The sequence below is a fragment of the Pteropus medius genome, unplaced genomic scaffold (genome assembly GCF_902729225.1).
Source record: "Pteropus medius unplaced genomic scaffold, Ma_sr-lr_union100, whole genome shotgun sequence".
Taxonomy (NCBI): domain Eukaryota; kingdom Metazoa; phylum Chordata; class Mammalia; order Chiroptera; family Pteropodidae; genus Pteropus; species Pteropus medius.
The window spans coordinates 2614425-2638958 of NW_024344374.1; the positions used below are offsets into that span (position 1 = coordinate 2614425).

Below are 24534 nucleotides of genomic sequence, written 5' to 3' on the forward strand. Positions count from 1 at the left end.
CAATCAAGACCAAGAGTTTCTCGGTTATATTGGAAAGTTTCTGAATGCAGGGAATCCTTTTTAAAAGGCCTTTAAGCATTTTATTTTCACTGAAACTCTAAATATGTTCATTTCACCAGTTTTGTGATGTAGAGTCAAGCCTGTGACTTTGAGTTTGGGTCCTTTGATTGGATTTCCCCATTTATTCTCTTGCTTAAACCATAGTCACCTACACTGCATCATGTGCTACTTCCAGTTTCCTTTTTTTTAAAAAATCGATAGATAGTTTAGACATCTGTGGAACAGTCTCAGAGCAGAGTCCTAGATTTTTATGTTCTCCTCAATCTCTTATAGTTAGTTGTTCTTGCCAAAACATCATTTGACAGTAATCTTTTTTAGCAACGTGACTTTATCAAGTCTTTCCAAAGCATAACTTTCATAGAAATGACACTTTTAATGCCTACATTTCATTGTTGTAGATAATATTAATTAAATTGAATAAGCCCAGTAACAAATATACCTGGTACAAGGAACTTTGGGAGCAAATACAACTGATTTTTGTTAGCATCAGCTCAACTGCTGGAAGCAGAAATGGATGGGCCTGCTTGAGAGTGACCCACCCCATCAGCCCAGACACTGTCAGCACAGTCTTCTTGGGTCAGGATGTCTTAAGGTCGAAGACATAGATCTGGCTGTGATGGTGGAGGTTGCTGGAGAAAGCGTGTGTGTGTGAGGTGAGTGCAATGAGATGAGGGCAAGAATCACGATGTGTGTGTTGCCAACACATGGAGGATTGCAGAATTCTGGCTGGATCGCTGGGGAAAATCTTCACAGGATAGGTGACATTTCAGCTGAGTTTGGAAGGCTGGGTAGGCATTTGTCAGACAAAAAGAAGAGGAAGAACACCAGGTAGCCCTGATCAAGGACTCCCAATGATGACATGTGTAGAGTGTCAAGGAATCGGGAACCTTGCCAGAAGTGTGAGACTGGAAACATGGGCCGGGACCAGACTGAAGAGCTGTATATGTATATACCGAGATAAGGTGAAGAGACTTTAATCCTTGAGCCTTGGAGTATAATCATGTCATAATCATATAAGTGATATATTACACGTTGATGATGTGTATACTGACCAAGCTAGACTAGATCTCAGAGGAAGGAAGGCTGTTGGAGTTGGCCCAGAGGGATATGAGGACCTGGATGAACAGTGAAGAGGGAACAATGAGGACTGGAGAGGAAATGATTGGAAGTGGGTCATGACGTGTCTCTTAAGACATGGCACCTGGCTAAGAGCACTGCCATGGAAAACGTCTGACATTTTGAAGGAGGAATCTCACAGTTGGAGCTTGAACAAAGTGGTGAGCCATTCGCTAACATTCAGAACGCAAAGGGAGCGCGGGCAAAGATGATGTCAAAGTTTTCAGCATGGGGAGTGCGAGGAGTCTGTCAGACATAAAGCGCGAAAGAGCTTTTCAGCCTTAGACAGAGACTCAGATCACCTCAGAACTCACTGAGTTTCCATTTGCAGCAGGATTCTCTCGTCACCGTAGATACCTGGGTCACTGGCACACACATGGACATCTATTAGCTGTTGTATGATAGAAATTGCCTGCCATTCCCACATTCTCCTGGCTCTTAACTGAAGTATGTCTTTAGCTGCTCTCTTGTCACTACTAAGATGCCTTTCTCAAATTTTCTGCAATTTCTCAGCTAGAAAGAGTGGACTGTATTTCCACCATATTTGGGTCCCATCCCTAACCCCCATGCTTTGGCTATTTATAGTATTTATGGTTAAATTATCCACAGGTAATATTCTACTTCTTGTTCTTTATACCGCCAACCTTTAGTTACCAAATCATTTGCTTTTGTGAAGTAAATTACAATCCATGCATTATTTTGAACTTTCTGTGCTATTTTAGAACTTGAAGATTTTAAATTCTCTCTTATGCAATCTGTCCCACCCTCCGATGTACACATTTTTTTTTTGTTTGTTTGGACTCATCCTCTAATCTTTATTTCTTTTCCATTTAGGAATTAAGTCACTTTTTTTCATCATGATGGGAATGTTGTTTAAGTCTATTTATGACTTACGATAGAGATGTGGTGAATTGAACATTTAGGTATCTTTGCATCTAGTATTGATTTAATTAATTAACACACTAACTAATGCTAGTTACATTTATTAATGGACATTCAGTGTTCTTTTGACACTCATATTTCCTCTGTCACCAAGTGCTATTGATTTTGCTTTCTTCTCCACTTAATAGATGCCTCTATTTTGTGTGTGTGTGTGTGTGTGTGTGTGTGTGTGTGTGTGTGTGTGTGTTGTATCACAATCAGTTATTTACATGTCTATCTGAGACTGTGAGTTGCTTGAGAGTAGGGACCAAGTCCTATCCTACTGTCCCAAAACAGGATGGGACATTGACTTAAGATGCTCCATAAATATTTGCTAAATAAATGGGTGTAATTTCATCCTTTGCCCTCTGGCCACCTCTAAAATCTGCCTGCCTAAAATCCTTTGTCTTTTCCTTTTCTTTTGATACTTGATGCACACTGACCAGAGAGCCTCTCTCCCAAGTCTGCACAGAAATCTAGCTCAAATATAATTAAGTGTGGTTGCTGGCACCAAGGCACTTCTGCTACTTTTTCACCTTCACTCACACCCTCTATGTGGCTACCAATGGAGAATTGGTCCTCCTGTATGGCTTCCTTTTTGGGTCACTCAGTGCATTTGAGGGCTGTCCTTGTGGTTCTCACAATTTGCTGCCCAATTGATTCTTACTCTTCCTTGTGTCTTCCTTAATCTTGCAATAGCTAAACCCTCCCGTTACTGTTCATTTGTTCTCTTTGCCTCTTTCATTCCTTCAATCAGTGACATGGAGAGGGCCTATATTTTCATACATAGCTCTGCTCTGCTGTCTCCCCTAGTAAATCTAAGTTCCTAGAAGGCACCCCTCATGTCTTCTTTAACTTTGAATTTGTAGAGCCAGCACATGGCCTGGTATTTAAGAGAGTGATGGCTAAACATTCAAGAAAGTTTCATTCTGTCATGCTTACTGTTCTTCCAGAGTTCACTTGTTTGTCTTTTGCCTTTGTAAAATCAAATTTCCCATGATTGTTTTGTGCTGGCTAATTTCTGGAGAAAAAAAAAGAAGAAAAAAACCCTCAAACTGATACTTAGCTGGGTTTGGCTGGTATTCTGGAGAGCTGGAATTAGAGCGAGAAATTTCCCGTTTCTCTGGGAACATGACTAAGTGAGAGGGGTAGGAGGCCACATCTAGAACTCAGCCCTTCCCCTGGTTTGAAATCCTGAGCTATCCTAAATGCACTCATCTCCCATTTGCATTTATGTACCTTCCTTTTCCCGGCCAAATCCCAACAAGGAATTTAGAGCATTATTATTTGAGGGCAATTGACCAAGCATCTACTACAGCATGCCATTTGAGCAGGTAGATTCCCAGTTTCGGATATTTCCAGTGCTTACCTGTGCAGCATGCTTACAGAAATGTCTCGTGTGTGTGTGTGTGTGTGTGTGTGTGTGTGTGTGTTAACATAAAGTATTTTGAAATTTTGAATAAAGTATTTTGAAATTTTGAATTTTTTTCTTTCCCACAAATCTTACTGAATTATTTTTCCCATGTCCTCTAAAATGCTTTTTTTAGTGCTTTCCGTCATGGTCAGTTTAATGTTGTTTTCTATCTGTTCTGTTATCATTTTTATCTCTTCTAATGTTATTTTGTCAACTATTTCAGCCTTTCTATCACCTTCTCCCTCTCCTCTCTGCTATGTATTTGTTGCTGGTAGAACACTCATATGTTATTTCCTGTTCTTCTGACTTGCATCATGGGACTCCAGAAGTCACCACTGAGTACAGATGCCTGATAGACAAGACTCAGCCTTTAGAGTCAGACAGACTTTTGTTCAGCTCCTACCTCTAGCTCTTAGTAGCTACATGACCAACCATTCTCAGCCTAGGCGACCTCATCGGTAAAACTGGGATGAGAACCCACACTGCACACCATAGCTGTGAGAATTAATTGCTGGCTGCTTAGCAAATTCCACACCCACGCCTGTAAGCACTGTGACCATCCATGCTAAAATTCTGGTTTGATCCTGATTTTACAAAATATAATTATTTTCTGATTATAGATAATTTACGAAATATATAGCTATGTATATCTTAATTAAATTTATTTTATGACTATAATTACAATTTAATTTCTACAATTTTGACTTTGAATTCATCGAGCCAGCACATGGCCTAGCATTTAAGACGGCGTTGACTAAATGTTTGTAGATAAAGTCACAAGTCACAGAATGATTGTCTCTTCTGGGACTCGTGTCTCAGGGTTGGGTTAGGGATGTATGGACCAACCTCGTCTTTGTTGTTGATTCCATTGTGGATATTACTGGCTGTGCAGGTGATAAAGACATAACTGTGTGACCTGCAGCTGAGTTCAGGGTCTCGCCCTGGGTTCACCCGCTGCTGTATTTTCCCCTAACCACAAGCCTGGCTCTCCAAGCACAGAGTGTTTTTCCTTTCTTTTCCCTTAAATTCTTTTGGAATGAAAGAAAATAGTCTTTATGATCTTTAACTTAGATGACACACCCTTCACTACTAATGATCTGCTTGTCTTCTAACCTGGGCGCAAGACGACCCTCTTCCTGCTCTTCAGGCTGTGCTTGGCGAATAAACCAGAATTTTATGTAGCTTAGCAAGTGGGCTTTTTTAAGATCAGTGGAATCATACATGCTCACGTCTTTGTCACTTCAGTGCCCGAAGTGCTAAAATTCTTCATTATTCACAAACTCCAAGCAAGAGAGGAAGACAGAGAATGTGTCTTGGCACCAGAGAGGAAACTAAAGCTCTAGGAAGACCCCAAAAGTTATAACCTGGGCATTATTCCCAATGTATCATTAAGTGATGGGATGTGCTTATTTTTGTAAATAAACCTGTCTATCTGATTTTAACCAGGAGGTAAAAGGGAGTTTAGAACATGACTACACACGGCTGTCCTATTGCATTGCCATTTGAGGGGGCCAAGGACCCTCCCTCCCTTTCTTGGAATGCTTTCCCCATCACTTCTTGCATTTTTATTTCTTCATGTATCACATAACCTATAAATACCGGCGTTAAAATGTAGAATTCATTGTGTCGGAGATAAATGAAATAATAAGCACTTGACCCTAGAGACAAGAAGACAGTGTTAAGTCAAAGGAGACTCCTTCCCTTGGCCGGGGGTCTGTGTATGAGATTAGTGCATGTGTCAGGTGGGGGGCAGGTAAGGGACAGGGAGACACATTCACTTGACTTATTGTCTGATTAGGACCCACTTTATAATTTTGCTCTAAATGGATGGAAGCTGTCAGGTGCCTCATGTCTGAGATGACTCCCAGCACCCACGCTAACCTGTGGGACTCACCGAGGTAGGTGCCATGTCTTGGAGGGAATTAGGCTGCTTGTAGAGATAGAGAGAATTACTGGGGACATTTGTTCTGGTCTCTGGGTAGATTTATGGACAGTGGACAGTTCACAGGCAACAGGACCTGGCTTTGGCTTTGTCGGTCATGGACTTTCTGTTCTGAAGAGCTAAGAAGAAACCAGGACCAGCACTGCTGAGAGGCCAGAGGCTTGTTGGGGATGCTGGCACAGCAGTGCGACCCTGCAGCTACGGCCTGTGTTAACAAGAGAGGCGGGGTGTGTTTTGTGCTTCATTGTGCGTGCGTTTTAAGCAGAAACTGGTCTTGAGGGCTTAAATAGGAAACATCTTGAACAATCCATGAAATGGTAAACAAACCTGCTATTGAAAGAAAGAATGAGAAGTTGACAATTGCATTATTGTGATCCTGAGTGGGTTCATCAGCTAAGGTCGAGGAATAAAGAAAAAGGAGATAAAAGAACCGGGTAGAATGAATTCACTTGTGTCTTTCCTTTCTTCCTTTGTCTTCACTTTACACCTGGTAATGAACCCAGGGAGGCTCGGAGGTATTGTTCAAGTTTCTTTTTGTTTTATATTTTTGTGTGTGGCAGGTTTGTTTACAATTTCCAAAGGGGTTTTTCTCAATCTTGAGAAATATGAATTGAGGAAGGGGAGGAGGAGAACAAGAAGGGATGGTATTTTAGTATTTCAAAGGTAGGAGGTGGCCCTTCAATAAGGGAGGCTGCCCTGATTTTGATTTTCTTTTTGAAGATGCCGACGGGATGGATGGTACTAGTTTCATCAAATATGGGTTTTACAGAATTCCTCCATGTCCTGCCTGGGGAAATCACGCTTTGGAAAATTACGTGTCCATCAAATCAGGCGGAGGCTGGTACAATTCCTATCCCCTTTCCCCCCCTGATTTTTGAAAGGCTTAAGAAAAGAGCCCTTTGTTTTCTTTTCAAGGAAAGTTACACTGAAATTCATCCGTGTGGTATTCATGGATTTCATCTGTGTCATTCATAGGCAGCTGTAGGTTACACAGGACGTTGTCAAAATTCCTAACCTGAACATTCAAAGCAGCACATTGGGGAAAAGTTCAAGACCTTTCTTTCACTTTCTCTTTCTCTTTTTAAAGGATAAATTTTTTTTTTCTTAATGTAAAAAACTCACATTTCTGCTCCCATCTAGATCCGGCTTCTCCACCACATTCCACGGACGCTTCTCAGGGTCGAGATCAGTACCTGTCACTTCCGACATTTTCCTCCAAATTGCAAACTTTAAAATATGGTTCAGGGAAACTCGTTGAGAATTTTATTTTGATGAGATTTGTGAATAAATCTCCATCTTAATGCTGAGTAAGCTTTAAACATCCATTCCAGGAGAACACTATTGGATTTTTATATTTTAAAATTTAAATCACTTGACTGTGAAGGTATAAAACATTTTTATATTTGTGAGTGCCCCGTGCTTGAGCACTTCTGTTAAAGACTTTTTTTTTTTTTTTTTTTGGCTTGAATAATTCTGGCTGCAAAGGAGGAGATACTGCTTCATCTACTTTCCTTTCTCATGTTAACTCCGTGTTCATTATGCAAGTTTATTTATCTCACCACAAGGGCTGGTATTCTGTGGCAGCCTGTTGCCACTGCTGCAATTTCCTTGAAAAAAAAAAAACCAGTTTATTCTCTTCCTCTACTTTGAAAACTTTAACCTCAGAATTTTATTTTTAAATGCTATATGAGCCATCAAAGTCAGATTAAAGGAAGTGACACTTCCTCCCTACCTGCCTTTCCCCAGATAAGTGTTGTAGAATGCAAATGAAGGTGAAAGAGGGGCTTGTAGCCATCCTTGTAAAAAGTACTCAAAACAAATGTCAGGGGTTTCATGCGTCAAACCTCCACCCGTGTTCTCTGTGTCCTGTGTCATTTCCCCGCCCCCATCTGTCCACAGACTCATCCTACTCAGAACCTCCAGATGTTCAGCAGCAGTTGAACCACTATCAGTCTGCTGCTCTGGCGAGGAACAACAGCCGTCTTAGCCCTGTTTCTGTTTCTGGAGCTGCTGGGGGCGCTGAACAGAAAACCGAAGCTGTTCTTCACTGCGAATTCTGTGAATTCTCCTCTGGCTACATCCAGAGCATCAGGCGCCATTACAGGGACAAGCATGGCGGGAAGAAGCTCTTCAAGTGCAAAGACTGCTCCTTTTACACAGGCTTTAAGTAAGTGCATGAAGAACAGCCTCTAAAAACAAGGTGGCTGCCCCTGCTCCACTCCTCACTTCAATTCTTTTCTAATACTCTCCTACCTAGAGCTCAGGGGAGGCCCTGCCCGTGGGATGATACAGGGGTGGGATCCAGTCTTTGCCAAAAGAGTCTAATTCCAGAAGATGGTTTTGAGCTTTGTGGAAGGGACAAAGAGCTATATCAGAAAAAAATGAGTTGAAAACTCAGAGGAAATGGGCATCCAAACAGTGTGAGATCATGGCAGAGGCTTTCCCTAACCCAGCCCGTGAAGCAATGAGTGTTTTCCCTTCGGAGCACTGTCCCTCTTTCCTTTTAACTTGTCTTTGGGAAAAAAAAAATATATATGTTCTTGAAAGCAGTCAGAGTCAAGGGAGAACATCCAGCAATAGCGACTTCTCTGCTACCCTTGTGGGAAATTCTTATTTCTTAAGATCATATTATTGAGAGAAACCCAGAGAATCAAGACTCCAACACACTGAAAACTAAACTTGAGCAACAGTAGAGAGATGGTTCAAATCTAGAAAAAGATAATCCAAAGTCACCTTTGCACCTGCGTGTGACAGAATCAGTGGACCCAAAGGATGGAGTGCTTCTTATCGCTTAATCTAAACTGCTGTGATTTAATCACATCCTGTGAGATACTGTTTAGGTTAGTGGTTCTGAGTGGAGAACGTGGAGCCTAACTGCCTGGCTTTGAATCCCAGCTTTGCCATTTACTGGCTGTGTGACTTTGGACGAGTTGCTAAGCCTCCCTGTGTCTCTGGTTTCTTATCTGTAAAATAGAAATAATAATAGTACCTACCTCACAGGGCTCTTGTGAAGAATAAATGAATCAATGTATCTAAAATGCTTAGAATAGTACCTGGCACAAAGGAAACACTAATAAGTATTATATCAAAGATAAAAAACTAAAAACAATAACATTAGAAGCTATGTTATAGATGTAAAGCTATTATTACCTGCTTCTATTGCAATCAGGACCTGAGCCTTGAGGCCACTCACGTTAGTAAAAGTAGGCTTTATGTCCAAAGAAAAAGATGAATTAGAAGAACAAGTCTCTTCTCCACCAAATTCTTAGTTGCTGGGATTTGATGGAAAATGGGTTATATCTCTGGCTATTAATTTGGCTCAGTTGTTTTCCAGATAAATACGTATGTGATCTTAGAACTGAGGAAAGGCTGTAAGCACCCAGATAATGAGGACCCACTAACAGGTGTACATGTTTCCCCAGAGAAAAGCATTTGGGTTAATAAGAAGGGGACTTGCCCATTAAACTCTCGGTTTCATCCATTTTCATGAGACATTTAAGGTTTTGTAAATTTTGAACTATTGAAAAGGGTGGAGGGAGAGGCAACAGTACCCTTCCGCCTTCCAGCTGTTGTATAGCTCTGAGTTTAGTTCACCTGATCGTCAGCCATCATAACTTTCTAACCTCATTGCTCTTTCCCCCTGACCTGTGAAGTCACACAGGCAGGTGGTAAATCAACCTAGCTTTAAAACAGTCTCTCTTCTTCCAAGCATGATGAGAAATATGTTCTTGTAGGGATTTTATTGTCATACTTTTAATAGGCAGTTTCTAATTTTCAAGAACAAAATGTTTGGCAGACTCATAGAAACAGAGACCACAGAGATGGTTGTTGGTTGTGGGGGCGGGGCGGGATGGGTGAAAAAGGTGAAGGAGAATATAGTCAGTAATATTGTGATGCATTTGCACGGTGACAGAAGATTACTAGAATTAGCGGGTGATCTCATTGTAAGGTATAAAAATGTCAAATCACTATATTGTACACCTAAAACTAACATAACTAATATATGTATACCAATTATACTTAAAAAAATAAAGAACAAAGTATTTGGGGGAATCCATTTCTTTTCATACTAAGCCTTGAACTCAGCCAAGTGGCAACATTTCCCAAAAGGAGTGCCCGCTGCATGAGTGTTCAGTTACCGCGCGAGTGACCTAGGAACTCGTGGGCAGCAAACGTCATTAACAATTCTGGTTTTGGCCCCTCGAGCAGTGGTATCGCACCCGGAGGCTCTGTGCTAGGGTTGCCAGCAGCGCATTGTGAGTGAAATGATCCCTCGTCACACTCACCGCCTGTCTCCCCCACCTCTCCCCTAGATCTGCTTTTACTATGCACGTGGAAGCCGGGCATTCAGCAGTTCCGGAGGAGGGCCCCAAAGACCTTCGCTGTCCTCTCTGCCTCTACCACACCAAATACAAACGCAACATGATTGACCACATCGTGCTGCACCGAGGTAACTTTGCAGCCCAGCTTTCTCGGCGTGCGGGCGGAGGATGGTATTATGGGGACACGCTCTCAGAGGTGGCAGTGGCACCTTGGCCCTGGTCCCTTGTTCCTCACCTTATCTCCAGGCAAGAAGTCACAGTGATAACCACAGTGACAGTCAACAGGATAAAAACACCTTCCTGCTGAGAGAGTTTCCTCCACCTGGAGGGAGGGAGGCAAAGGTGATGGATTCTGCCATGAGCACTTCTGTAGGTTCTCAGCGTGAGGGATTTTTATATTCTGAGTCCTCTGCTCTCATAACCTTGCTAAGGAAGGGGTGAGTGAGAAAGAGAATGCATAGCTGAAGATTCATTCTAAAATGTGAAGAGCTCTATGTGATAAGCAATTCTTTGGAGGAAAACCAAAATGATGATTTCCAAAGCAGATCGTAGAATTTTCCCTGAAATGGACGGAGAGAGAAAATTCTTAAAAATAAAAGTGGCCTGATATATATTAGAAAACCCATAGGCTTCGGACTTAAATTCTGGTTTCAAAGCCTCCTGTGTTGAACCTCTCTTTTATCTGTGAAAAGAGATGGCGATTATGCCTGTGAAATAACATGTAAAGTGTCTAGTGTGTTCCCTAATGGATGCATATTGGCTGTTTCATAAATGTTGGTTCCCGTTGATAAACAGGAACCAACTTCTTCTTTTAAGTTCTTTTTTGTTTTTGTTTTTGTTTTTGAGTTGAGTTTACTCTTGGCCAATTAAAACACTGTTAAACAACAGGCTTCTTCTGCATTGGAAGGAAAAATCTGTTCACGTAAAAAAGTACTTTGTCCTGAAAAGAATCAAGCCAGACATGGATGGAAAAAGATTACTAGAACACCCACTGCCAATCTCTCTTACTGTTTCCATCTACTGTTCTTTCCATTTCTCCTTCGTTCCTTCCCTCCCTTCTGCCCTTCTTTTCTTCCTCTTCCTTTGCCTCTAACCTTGGAAAGCTTTTCAGTATCTGCCACATGTGCCTCCAAAGCAATGAGTATCTTCTGCAGTCCTGCTGAGATGTTGCTCACTCTGAAATGCTGGATACTAGGGAGCATTTTCAAAGGTTCGAACATTTCCGCAGAGCCACTGCCTTTGGCCCATGCTTTTTGTGACATATCTGCAGCAAAGTCTGTAGAAATGCTTACCACGGAGCATTCTCAGATTTCCCTCCTCCCCATGGCACTCTAATGAGACATAAGATCTTTGCTGGCTAGGATGTCCACCTGCAACTGGGAGAAGCAGTGTAGCAACATTTAGGCAGGAATTCTTGGCCCGAGTGGTCCCACCTGGTGTTCCGCCTCAGTCACCTGGCTTCTGGTACCCAAGCCCATGTGTCACGGTGGCTCTGTGCCCCCTCACAGCTTGGGGAGAGGCCATGAGCAGTGTTTCTGCCGAGCAAACAGAAATAGTGAGACCTCTCTTCTGTGGTTGATTCCTTCTCTTTTCCCATATTGCTGCCTGGCAGGATGAGAGCTGGATGGCTGGCTAATGAGCTCTATGACTTTCCTTCCCTGAGCTGAGAATTCAGGAGAGGGGGAGGCAAGGGAAGATTAAACACCAATGCCATGAACTCACCCTTAGGGCGCTACACTTGACAAAGTGCTTCTTACGCACACAAAGTCACTCCCTCTTCCAGCAACACCTGGAGGATAATACCGTTACTTCTAGTCCTGCTTTGCATACATGAAACTTGAGGCTGAGGAAAACTACTTTTTCTTTAATTCTGTGTAGTTATTTGTGGTCATTTCACAAAGCATTTAAGGTGTCTTACTGATAATCGTACAGAACTATAGGATTCAAAACAAATGAGGAAATGGGGGCAAGTGCAAAATAAGGAGAAACCAGTTGAAAGTTTACCTGAAAGGATGAGAAAGCTCACCAAGAGTTTGGGCCCTCGGTGTATGCCAGGAGGTGCTGCGCGTGTGTTAGCAGTGGGCTGCAGGTTGGCACCGAGGTCTCCCAGATACCATGGGAGAGAAGAAAGCAGAATCAGTTGGATTTAGAGTATTTGTTAGACTTTTGAAATTTTGTTCAGGAAATTTTCAGGAATCCTGGACACTGAAGCCTGAAAGGAATTTCTCCAGTGGGTTCTCCTGAAGAGGACCGCGGATGATATATAGTGCATATTGTCCCCTCCATAAATGCAGCGGTAAGTCCCACAGGGCCCAGAGCTGAAGCCGTTTAACCCAAGTCACCCAACCGGTAAGCGGTGAAGCTATGTGTCAACCCCAATCTTCTGATCCCCATCCATCACGTGGCTCTAACATTTATTTGTAGACATAATTTATATTAAAAGAAGCATACGAGTATATGAATGCTGCCCTCATCGGGGTCAGAAAGCACACAGGCTGGAATGAACATGAGCATTTGAGGGTTGGTGGTAATAACGGCAGCGTTAACAATGGTGGCGGGTGCTGTACTGAACGCTTTCCAGATGTCATTGTATGGAATTCTCACAAAACCCTCTGTAGCAGGTATTATGGTCACCCCCTGATAACAAGGGAAAATACAGGTTCGGAAGGACTGAGCATCTTACCTAAGGTAAATGACTAATAGTTGACCTAGCGGGAATCCGAACCCAGGCTTATCTGACCCACAGCCCCCTTTAACCACTAGGCATCCTTGTCTCACCCTTGGGAAGGTGGTTGGTGTCACTCTATTGAGCGATCTAGTGACTGTGGCAGCTGGGCCTGGGGATGGAAGTATCTGTAGGGCTGATGGTCAGAGACAAGGCCCACCAAACCACAGATGGCAGGGTGCTTCAGGACAGCCGTGTCTGCCATCTGTGTCCTGGCCTGGCTTTGGTGTTCATCCCAACTCAAAATTGCAGCTCAGTGGGAAGCTGGTCTTGACAAGTCAAGAGACAGGGTTGGGTGTCGGCCTTGCGATTTCGAGTTGGGGCTGATCTCAAAGTAACAACATGGGGCTCTTTCTGCACCTGTGCCTTCCTTGCTCTGTGGATGAATAAACATCTTTGATCTCTAGGGACTGCAGTAAGAGATCTTTCTGAGGCCTTCTGAGAAAGGTGGAGGGGGTAGTCGTCAAACTGAGCTATGATAACCTTCAAAAGGTAGAAGAGATTTAAGCTGGGGTATATTAGTTTCCTGGGTGGCTTAAAACAACTAAATTGTATTCATTCTCTCACCATTCTGGAGCCTAGAGGTCTGAAATCAAGGTGTCATCAGGGCAATGCTCCCTCTGGAGGCTCTAGTAAGAATCCTTCCTTGGCTCTTCCTAGCTTCTGGTGGATCCCGACATTGCTTGCCATTCCTTGCCTTGTAACTACATCATTCCAATCTCCGCCTCCACCCGCACAGGCCTTCTTCCTCGTCTGGGTCTCTGTGTGCCTTCTCCTCTTCTTATAAGCACATTGGTCACTGGATTTGGTACCCGCCCTAATCCAGTATGACCTCACCTTGACTAATTACGTCTGCAAAGACATCATGTCTCAAGAGGTCACATTCTGAGATTCTAGGTGGGCATACATTTTTGGGGGACACTATTTGACCCACTACTCGGGAAGAGGGATTTAACAAACCACTCATGTGAGTGGGAGCAAGACAGGGTTACAGAGGGGCATTAGACTGTTCTGAGGGGGGCCTGAAGGGAATAGGAGGCGAAGCTAGAAAAGTACGTTTCAGCCAGATTATGGAAGGTTCGGATACCAATACGGGAGTTTGAACTTCACTCAGTGGATAAATGGGAAGCCAGGGGACTGATGAGACACCTGACAAATACTAATTTAGCAAAGATTGGAGCAAAGGATTAGTAGACCCATCTCTTCGGGGAACTATGAACTTAGATGAGATCAACACTTGGTGATGTCGGCCATGAGGGAAATATTAAGCCCGGAGGCTTTTGTTTCGAGGAGAAAGTTGGTGGTAGGACTTTTGATAGGTTTTCATTCATGCAGCAATATTTATTGAACACCTACTATATGCTAGCATTGTTTTAAGCTCTTGGGAAACAGCCATGTACAGTCAGGCAAGGTTTGTGCACTGAAGGAACTTTAACTTTAATGGGAAGCAGAAGAATAAATAAAGAAATAGTTTCACGAATATGTTTCCATTGGATTTATCACCATTGAAAGCAGGATGCCTTGTGCATATAGCTTTGCCTAAATGTACTTTGCATACTTGCAGTGAACCTGAAAAATTTGGCACAGATTGAATTATAGGATGAAACATAGCTTTGCTAAATATTTATATTGTAATTATGGATCTATGTAATCACTAATACTGGTCTCCAGTTGATATATTAACTTAAAGTTTCTGTTTCCCAGCTGGTAACCCCGATACTAGCTTGGCTCACATCAAAACCTAATAACTTCTTACTGGGAGCTGTTGTGCTTCTGTTTATGTTTTTCTTTATGGTTATGTTTTGAGATGATTGTTTTGGTTTTTTTTTAGAAACTTGTTATTTTCCTAATGGCTTTCTGTTTCTCAGCCCTTATCACTGGTTTGGCTGAGAAGGAGTAATGGGTAGGTCTTTGGTTTGGCCCAAAGAGGGTCCGGGTCCTCCAGCATGATCACTTACCTACAAAGCTCGCGGGGGTGGATGACTTCCAAATCTCTCCCTGCTCCGTTCGGATTTGGCACGTTGTGGGAGGAAACCCATGTGTGTTGTGGTCTGCCTTTCAGGAAGAATTTTTACCTGGTGATTTGGACTCCATGGGGATGTGGTTTTCGCTGTTTTCAGCAGAAGTGACCCCACTCCGTAGTTACAGTTCTGCAGATTTTTCCACAGAGTGCCACAGGAGCTTGACAGCACACACTCGTTGGCCCTCATTGCACCTTGGTACCCAAGTGCTTCAGTGAGCCGTTACTCTGAGGTCCTGCTTCTTGGGTTTTATGTCCAGCTGCAGCACCAAGCATCTTTTGAGTAGGAGGAGATGTGAGACACAATCTATCTTATAGTCGAACTGCTGAAGTCATAATATTTTTGCAGCCAGTGCTAGAAGCTGAGTCACAATGAGTGTGATTCAGACCTTGAATTTTTACCCAAGGTAATTTTGAGAGGTGTGAAGTCAAGAAAGACCCACAGTTGTTGCTGCCTCCATAGAAAAAAGCCCTGAGTGCTGAGCTTCTGTAGCCAAGACAGGGCTCAGTCCATACCTGGAAATGTTCCAGTCTCTACATCCTTCACTTGCCTCAATCATGAATAACCTCATTCAGAAAACGCAGTCAGTCATTTGCCTGCCTCTCAAAGTCTGTCTTGTTTTTTATCTTGGTCATGTTAGCCATATTTGTAGAAAGGAGAAAAAAGTTAACGTTTTCTAAAATGAATATCTTCGTAGAAAAAAATCCATATAACTAAAAGACTTGCGACACTGATGATGTCTTAGTTTGGAAATGGGAAGTCTTGCATTTCAAAGTAAGCAAGCAGGGAAATTACCTTCTATCAAATCCAGAAGATATTTCAAAGAAATTCAGATAGAAATGGTTGCCTTAGACATCTGTAGCTTTCACGTTTTTAAACTAGCAGGAATGAAAGGCTTATAGGTACACTACATACAAATCCCTGTTCTTTTCAGGGGTGAAGGAGGACACTGGCCAAGGTCAAGAGTCCTGTGCTTCCAGGTCACAGTTTTGTACTGAACCAGAGGAGGGACTTTGAGGAAGTAGCTGAACGGATCAGTTCTCCGTTTCCATATCAATAAACTGAAGATAATAAAACTGACTTTGTAGAATGTTAGGAGAATAAAAAGTAGCTATGCGGGTAGAGCACTTAACCATGCTTGAAACATAGTGAGCACTTAATAAATTGTAGCATTCGTCTGCATTAATTATTATTATTTAAGCTCCAAGGTATCATTCTGAGTGCTCAGGACTGTGTAAAATTCACTTAGACACACATAGTGAAATTGGAAACTGCGATGAAAACTAAAGTGGTAGAGGAACTGAAAAGGAGACCTATTAAAACAAGTTTGAAAGAACCGACTATTTACAGGGGAGAAGCGAAGACTGGAGGGTGATTAAATGACTGTCTTCAAGGTGTTCAAGACATTGTTATATGGAGAATTATACCCAGCCGTTCGCCATCTCCACTGAGGTCGACAGAACCAGGGCCCATGGCACGGGCCAGAGCCAAAAATAAAAGTGGAAGTAGTAGAAATGACAAAATATAAATCAGGAACAAACATGAAGAGAGCAAGGGGAATGGAGTCTCAAGGAAGGTGCCAGAAAAGTTCACATCAGCACTTCCCATGAACCCCTGAGCTGGAAAAGGATATCCTCAGTGTGGGGGCTGGTCCCCCTGGTTCAGCCTGTACCTCCATCTCTTGCTGTGGGCACCAGCTTGCTCACGGTTCACGTCCACATGTGTCTTAACCAGAGCAGCTGGCATTAATGCTTACAGCCGTGGTTCTCAGCCTGGGGTCTGTCTTGCCTCCTCAGGGTGCGTTTGTGTGAAGGCATTTTGGGGTGGTCATGACTGCAGAGGAGGGAATGCTACTGGTAATCCGGTGAGTCGAGGCCAGGGACACTGATAAACATCCAGTAATGCACAGAACAGCCCCCGACAACAAGGAATTATCTGGCCCCAAAATGTCAATGGTGCTACTGTTGAGAAACCCTGGGTTAGAGGAGCAGAAGGCTCAGTGCTTTTACCCAAAGCATTTTTTCCTCCCTTTACACCAAGCCATGGAACTGAATGGTTAGAAGACTGTTAAACATTTGCTATTCTAAGAAAATGTGTGGATTACATTATAATCATGTGTTTCTTAGCTGTCTGCTATACTTTGGTTTAAAAATATTTATATTTCTAAATAAGCGACTGACTCTTTGTATAGGGAAAATAACATATGCATTAGAGCTCCAGGGAGTATGTTGCAAGACACCACCTTCCACGCTTCCTCTGCCCAGCTTTTGTGCTGGCCAATTAATCGCTGCATTCAAGGACTCCCAAGGCAGGGACTGCCCTGTAGGGAGAAAGTGATGGTTGAGACTAAGGCATGACGCTGGGTGGGGAAAATTCCCCAGGGGCCCAGCGCAGGCCAGCTACACAGGGAAGGCTCACTGAATGGGTCACACCACCCCGCAAAATACTGATGCTCGGGAAACGCTGCTACTCAGTGACTCTGAGAATAAATCACGCTTTTTTGACTTAATAATACATTGCCGTTTCTAAATAATATAAGTATATGTTGTGTGCGTCCATTTGTAAACTTTCAGAGTCTTCTGAAATCCAGACACAGCGTGAAAACACACGCTATATTTGATCCTTGCATAAATAGCACAGATTTTAATTTTATCCCAGTTATGGATATCTGGCGCGTGCGCCAATGCTCTGGGCAGGCTGGTGTGAAATTTAATTTGAGCAGTTAAACACAAGGGTGAGAGAGTGCAAAATAAACAAGCACACGCGTTTCCAGCCCTAAGCATTTGGTATGTTAACGGGAAAGGCACCCAAATCCTCTCTCTCTTTTATTTTTTCCCTTGTGACAATCAGATTACAGATTGAAAAGGCATAAATCCTTCGTATCTCCCACACCACCCCCATCTCCCTCCGAATGTAGCCTGCAGCCTTTTCATTTGTGCAGTCTTCATAGTTAGAGTTGGAGTTTTAGTGAATGAAAGTGTACAGGTTTCTTTGTTTTCAGATTTGGTATTAGATCAGTGATTCCCTTGGTTTCAGAAAAAGTAAAACGGTCTCCTTGAGAACGTTTTGCAAAGGGAAACAGGAATGGAATTGGAGGCGATGGGAAATGATGGATTTGCAGTTTGACAGACAGGGATGCGGAGCTCAGTTTGGCCAAGGTCGATGTCTGTGACTTGGAGAGTTATTTAAGCGCTGTGTTCCTCACTTTACTAATTTGTAAAAATGGGAATAACTCCGGCCTAATTGAGTTGCTAGGACGGTGCACAGTGGTGGCACGTAGGGGCTCGGGGGGTGTCAGATTCCTGCCCCCCAAGGTGGACATCTGTAAGTCCACCTCAATAACCTTTGGTGGGAAAGTCGGAAGTGCTAACTAATGGTTGCTGTCGATAATCATTAATGTTGGGAAAAGTGGCAGCCACTTCCATTCTTCTCCCCTCCTTTAATCACCTCCATCCAGGAATTAGCAAGCACCTTCCACGCTAATTTATAGCTCATTCTGGGTATTAAGTACACAACCAGCTGTCGGCCCTAAAAACACCGACTTGTACCAGACGAATACCTTGTTTTGGGGTTTGAGGAGAATATTATCTGTGTGTGCAGTTCACAGACCCAAACTCACAAGAAGTAGCAAAATTGAGTTGGGTGCGTTTCTTATATTCCAAAGAAAGAACATCAGCTTGCCATCAGTAAAAATTCCCATCTTTCCATTCAATTTGTCTCCACAGAAGAGCGAGTTGTCCCCATTGAAGTGTGCCGTTCCAAACTGTCAAAATACTTGCAGGGAGTAGTTTTCCGCTGTGATAAGTGTACCTTCACCTGCTCCAGTGACGAGAGCCTCCAGCAACACATAGAAAAGCACAATGAACTGAAACCTTACAAATGCCAGCTCTGCTACTATGAGACCAAGCACACGGAGGAACTGGACAGCCACCTTCGGGACGAGCATAAGGTACTTGCCTGGGACTTAATTGCCTCCCACCCGCAGCATACCTGTGGAAAGGGCCGGAGCGGGGTGGGAGAGCTGACTTTCGTCACACTTACTGTACGCAAGTCAGAGACAGGAACTAAAATAATGTTTAAAATGAGGTTCAGTTTTTTTCTATTAGAAAAGACACATAAGGTCATTTTAGAAAATCGGAACACATAGATGGAGATAAGGAAAATCACCCATAATCGTAATGCTACCACCCAATTCCGGCTGCTTAACATTTTTGGGCTCTTCTGTGCCCAGTTTCCTCTGTTTTACATAATTGTGATTATACTATACATGACTTGGTTTGTTTTTCCATATTATTTTAAATGCATTGTCACAAGTGTTGGCGAACTCTCTGTAAAGGGCCAGATAGAAAATATTTTAGACTTTACAGGCCAGATGGTCTCAGTGGCAACTACTTAACTGCCCTTGTAGCAAGAAAGCCACCACAGACAAGACATAAATGAATGGGCATGGTTGTGTTCCAGTAAAACTTTGTCTACAAACGTAGGTGACAGGCTGTGGACCCATAGTTGCCAGCTTCTCTTCTATCTGATGGCCATACCACCAAGTCCCTCGGTTGTGTAGGCTGTTTCCATATTTTGCTAACTATGATAATTTTCCAAGGCATCGCTATTCCTGTCAAAGCAATATAAGGATTGTAAAATATGTGTTTTATTTGAGGAAGTGGATTGATAAAGAACAGATTAGTACAAGACATAAAGTAAAAAGGTTTATGAAAAAATTCTCTGCCCAAGGTCTGCAGATTGTAGGTTAAAATCATCCAGGACAGCTTCCTCATTTCTCACAAGGCCTATTTTGGGCACGTCAGGAATTGAGATGGATAGTTTCTGGTTCTGTGTATTACTGAGTGCAGGAGGGCACGCTATGATTTGGATTTGTTTCATGAAAAGAGCCTGTTGAAATGCTTTCTAATTAACTGACAGATCCCAAACATCTAGTGAGTGTTTACGTAAGGCACAATGAAAAGCACTTTTGATATTGTTTCTTTTTCCTTTGCTCTGTGTCCTGGCAGTAGAAACACAGGCCCTCTTTTTTAGCCTTACAAACCCAAGTTATAAAATTTTAGTTTGAATCATCTGCACCCAAGGGTTAGAATTTTTCTGCAAGGTATTGAGAGAGAAGGCTGAGCTGTATCACCCATCCACAATTTAATGATTTTATGGTAGCTTTTCTGCTTTGGAATGCATTCATTTTCTAACGTGTCTGCCCAAAAGTGAAAGCAGAGAAGAAAAGCCTAAATTACCTCACTTAAAAACTTTAATATCCTTTCTTATTCAAATTTCCTGAGCATTGCTTCCCCCAAACTCAAAGGTAAAGCACTCATCCATTTCACACCAAGCTTTCTACTTTTATATACTTGTATCTAATTTTCGTGACCACCTCAGATCTTTTTATTATCATATTCAAGCCTTCAGGCTCGTATTTTGGGATGAAGCAAACCAGGAAGATAAATTGTTGCACAGTAGTTTGTGAGTCACTGGGGAAATCCAGGGAAGGTTAGAAACCTAGAGGCTTCCTGAGCTAGAGGGGAAGGTTGGGGCTTCTGGGTTTGCATCAGGGAAGTGGGTTGCTCAGGAAACTGGGGACCCAGTTTAGAGCTTTTGGAGCCAAATGGACCTGGGTTTGAATCTCGCCTCTACCATTTACTGTGTAACTTCAGCAAGTTAAATTTCTGTGTCTGTTTTCTGATTTCTGAATGAGAATTGCTATACTTTTCTCAAAGGTTTTGTAAGATTAAATGAAATCCTGGTATTCCCCACATTTTGAGACTGACTGTGGTCTTCAACCTATTTGTGAATTGATTTGTGCTCAAGTAAAACAACAGTTGTAGCCGTCATAAAAGAAGTTATGTTCCTAAAGACCTAAACTATAAAATCACTAATTATACCTTGCATTTTAAACACGTCTTTGATGTTATACTTTTCACTATGCCAAGTTATGTTGTTTTTTTTAAATTTTACTCTTTCTCGTGGTTGACCGGCTTATTAAGTCCAACGAGCACCTAATTGAGGCTGTAGAACTGCCACTTTCAACATGCCTAATGATTTTCATCTCAGTCTCAGTTGCTAAGTTTATGAGACTCATGCTTATTACCAATAGCGGCACTTGCTTTTTCCCGTTTTTTACACCTTCTTTTCTAAATGATGGGTACAAAACGCAGTTTGAATTTTTGAAATAATTATCCAGACACTATTTTATAAACAAAGATAGCAGTGCTGCTGAAACAGAATTTTTGACTGATAGGCAGTGACGTCATGCACTAGTTAAAAATGGTCATTCATCGGGGTGAAGGAGATACAAAGTCAGCATTCATAAAAATGGTATAGGAGTGCCGATGTACAGTGCACTTAAGACAAGTTTGTTAATAATTATATACAAAAGTCAAGGACCATAAGGAAGGAACAAGAAATTAAGGCATAAAAATTGGAAAAGAAGAAATAAAACAGTTTTTGTTAACAGACAATGTGATCTTTGTAGGTAGAAAGTCCTAAATAATTTACTAAAAAAGCTACTAGAATATTAGTGAGTTTAGCAAAGCTGCAGGATATAAGATCAATTATATTTCTATAGATTAGTATTGGAAAATCTGAAAATGACATTTTAAAAAGATCTATTTCATTTACAATACATCAAAAAGAATAAAATATTTAAGAATAAATTTTAACACAAGAGCTGTGAAAGTTATACACTGAAAATGACAGAATATTGTTGAGAGAAATAAAATAACTAAGTGAATGCAGTATATACTATATTCATGGATATGAAGATTCAATACTGGTAATTCTTCTCAAACTGATATACAGATTCAGTGTAATCCTCTATCAAAATCTCATGGGCTTTTTTCTTTGGTTAAAGTTGACAAACTGACACTAAAATGTAAGTTGAAATGCAAAGGACCTAGAATAGCCTAAACATTGTAGAAAAAGAACTAAATTGAGGACTCACCCTTCCTTGCTTTGAAGTTTACTGTGAAGCTACAGTAACCAAGCTTGTGTAATATTGGCATAAGGATAGATGCCTAGATCCGTGATGCAGAAGAAAAAGTCCAGAAATAAACCCTCAGATATGTGGTCAGTTGATTTGCATCACAGGTGCTAAGGCAATAAAGAAAGATAGTATTTCAACAAACAGTGCTGGAACAATTGGACTTCCATATGCAAAATAATGATTATGGACCCTTACAGTAGTCTCAACACAAAAATTAAATCAAAATGGATCATAAACCTCAATGTATGAACTAAAAGTATAGAACTTTTAGAAAAATAGTAGAAAACTTCCCTAAGGTTAGGGAGAATTTCTTAGATACAATATAAAAGCTGTGGACATTTTTTAAAAATCAGTAAATGAGATGTCATCGAATTAAATTTTTGCTTTTTAGCAGACAACATTAAAAATGAAAAGGGAAGCAACAGATTTGAAGCAAATATTTGCAAAGTAATTATCTAACAAAGGACTTTAAACTAGATAAAGAACTTTCACAACTCAATAATAAGATAAACAATTCAACTTAAAATGAGAAAAAGATTTGAATAGATACTTTATCAAGGGGATATGTAAATGGCAAATGATCACATAAAAAGATCCTCAGTGAGACTCATCATTAGGGAAATGCAAATTAAAACAACAGTAAATTGTTACTACCCACCTATTAGAATACCTAAAATTAAGAAGACCGATAGTGCCAAAGTGTTAGCAAGGATGTGGAGAAACAGGAAATCTCATACAGTGCTGGCTGGAATATAAAATGTCAGATCCACTTTGAAGCATTTTGGCAATTTGTCTAAAAGTAAACGTACACTTACCATGTGATCCAGCAAGTCTACTCCCTCGTAAAGTTGATGGGTAAACAAAATGTGCTATGTATTCATAAGGTGGAATAATGCTGCTTATCAATGAAAAGAAATGAGCTACTAATACATGTAATAATATAGACAAATCTTTAAAACATGTTAAGTGGGCAGAAGGCAGACACAAAAGACTACGTACTTTATGATTCCATTTATATGAAATTTCTAGAAAAGGCAAAACTGTAGAGAGAAAGCAGATCAGAGGTTGGTTTGGCTGGAGATAGGGAGCAGGGATTGATTATTGCAGAGTATGAGGGAACTTCTGAGAGTGATAGAAGGGTTCTTAAACTAGATTGTGTTGAGGGTTGCACAGATGCATATATTTACTAAAATTCGTAGAACTGTTTATTTAAAATAGATGAGTTTTTGTTTGTTTATTTTCGTTTGTTTGTTTGTTTGTTTTACCGCCTACAGCACCCAATCTTCCTAGGTGGTCTCCCATCCAAGTTCTCACCAAGTCTGACCTTGCTTAGCTTTCTAGATCAGACGGAATTGGGCGTGTTCAGGGTAGCATGGCCGCAGACCAAAATAGACGAGTTTTAAAATAAATAAAAATAAAATAGGTGAATTTTTAGTAAAGTATACCTCCAAGGACCCGACACATAGTAGGTCCTCAATAAATGTTAATTTCCTACAGTCTTTTCTTATAAAGTTGACATTGGGAACAGATAGATCTAAAAGGTGCTCAAGATCCAATTTAATGTGTAAACTGTGAAAAATAAAAGGCGCAATAGACTTAGCAATTGGTTCTAAGCTAAAGTTTACTTTTTTTCTTCCTCCAGTTATATGTTGAGCGCATTGCTCATTTACATTCTTCCATGAATAGCTTTAGGTGATTTTGTGTGGTGGGATGAATCTATAGAAGAAACTAAAAGACATAGTAGGATATATTTTCAGTCAGGATTTTATTAAACAGAACTGGATATTCAAAACTGGCCTTCTCAATTCCACCTGCAAAAGCTTATAAACCTCAGGACTGTCTCTAAAGATGTAAGAGACTGGACAAAATACTGGTAGCAGCAAGCAGGGTCCTTCAAGTCAAATATACCATTCCTTTTAAAAACCAAATTCTCAAGTGCGCTGGATTTATGCTGTCATGTTTATCCTCAAAAGCCAAGGTAAAGTAGAAAGGGGATGACAATTGGCACTCACATTTTTTTAGGTGACACAGTGAATCTTGTCTTACTAGATCTTTATCTTTATGCTGGTGGACAAGGAAACACCTGAAATCTCTTGGAATCTAAAGTAAACGGTGCAGGATCTTTAAATTTTTATTTTTTTCATCCTTCAACTCCCTGCCTTTTTTTGATCTCACTAGATTTTCTAAAAGATAGACTATCTTATTATTCCTTTCTCTCGACTTCCATTCCTCTCTCTCTTCTCTCTGTCTCTCTCCCTTTTTCTCTCTCTCTCTCCCCCTCTCTTTCTCTCTCTCTTACACACACACACACACACACACAATGAAATCACTTCTCAGTAGTGCCATTTATTAGCAATGCCAGTGAAAGTCAGGACTTAACATTTCTAGGAACCTTAAAGTCATGAAAAACAAATCTACACTCACATAAAGCACACACACACAACAACACACACACACACATTTTTAAAGAAAGTTTAAGTATATGCAATACCTTGTTAGTGTTCTTTATGGTTCTGAAGTCTCTTTGCTAGTTTAAGGAACATAAAAATATATTATCTCTAACTTAGTTTGCTCGTAAAATTGTCATGTTCGGTATATTAAATTTAGAAGGATAGTCTATTCAGGCAGTACACATTCACTAATTTAATTTACTTTGAAATGTTTTTAATTTTTTATACAAATGGAGCCTCAGGCGGCTGAACTCTAAGGAACTCCCATCTCTTTCTTTTTGCCGGTTAGGGGAGAGCAGCGGAACATTAAGCTCAGGAGGAATCACCAACATTTTAGTTATTTCAATAAAGTTGTTCAGCTTTCTGGACCGGTGAAATCCACAGTGGCATAAAAGTCACACAGAACATTTGTTTCCAGCAAAGAAAATGAGAAGAAATAAAAGAAGGATCTTCCCCTATGCCAGATCATAAACACACAGTTGGCCACATATTTTTTTGGATTGCATTTAATTTCTGAACTAAGTACTAGGAGCTTTAGCTTTATCAGCTCCAAGGATTTCTCTAGAAGATTATGTCAT

At 41.2% G+C, this 24534-nt stretch overlaps 1 protein-coding gene across 15 annotated transcripts in view; it reads left to right on the top strand.

The window, feature by feature from the left end:
• ZNF462 (zinc finger protein 462) overlaps positions 1-24534 on the top strand; it is a 128641-nt gene that overhangs the window by 89129 nt on the left and 14978 nt on the right. For 11 of the 15 annotated variants that reach the window (XR_005654488.1, XR_005654489.1, XM_039870637.1 and 8 more), the window contains 3 exons: positions 7353-7620; positions 9767-9903; positions 18247-18470. Coding sequence is in view for 12 of the 15 variants with exons in the window: in XM_039870637.1 (XP_039726571.1) it covers positions 7353-7620; positions 9767-9903; positions 18247-18470 (629 nt within the window). In the remaining 3 variants the exon portion in view is untranslated. Of the gene's footprint in view, positions 1-6593; positions 7116-7352; positions 7621-9766; positions 9904-11957; positions 12072-18246; positions 18471-24534 lie in introns of those variants that run through there. The other 4 variants (XR_005654490.1, XM_039870643.1, XM_039870641.1 and 1 more) reach the window with 4 other exon arrangements.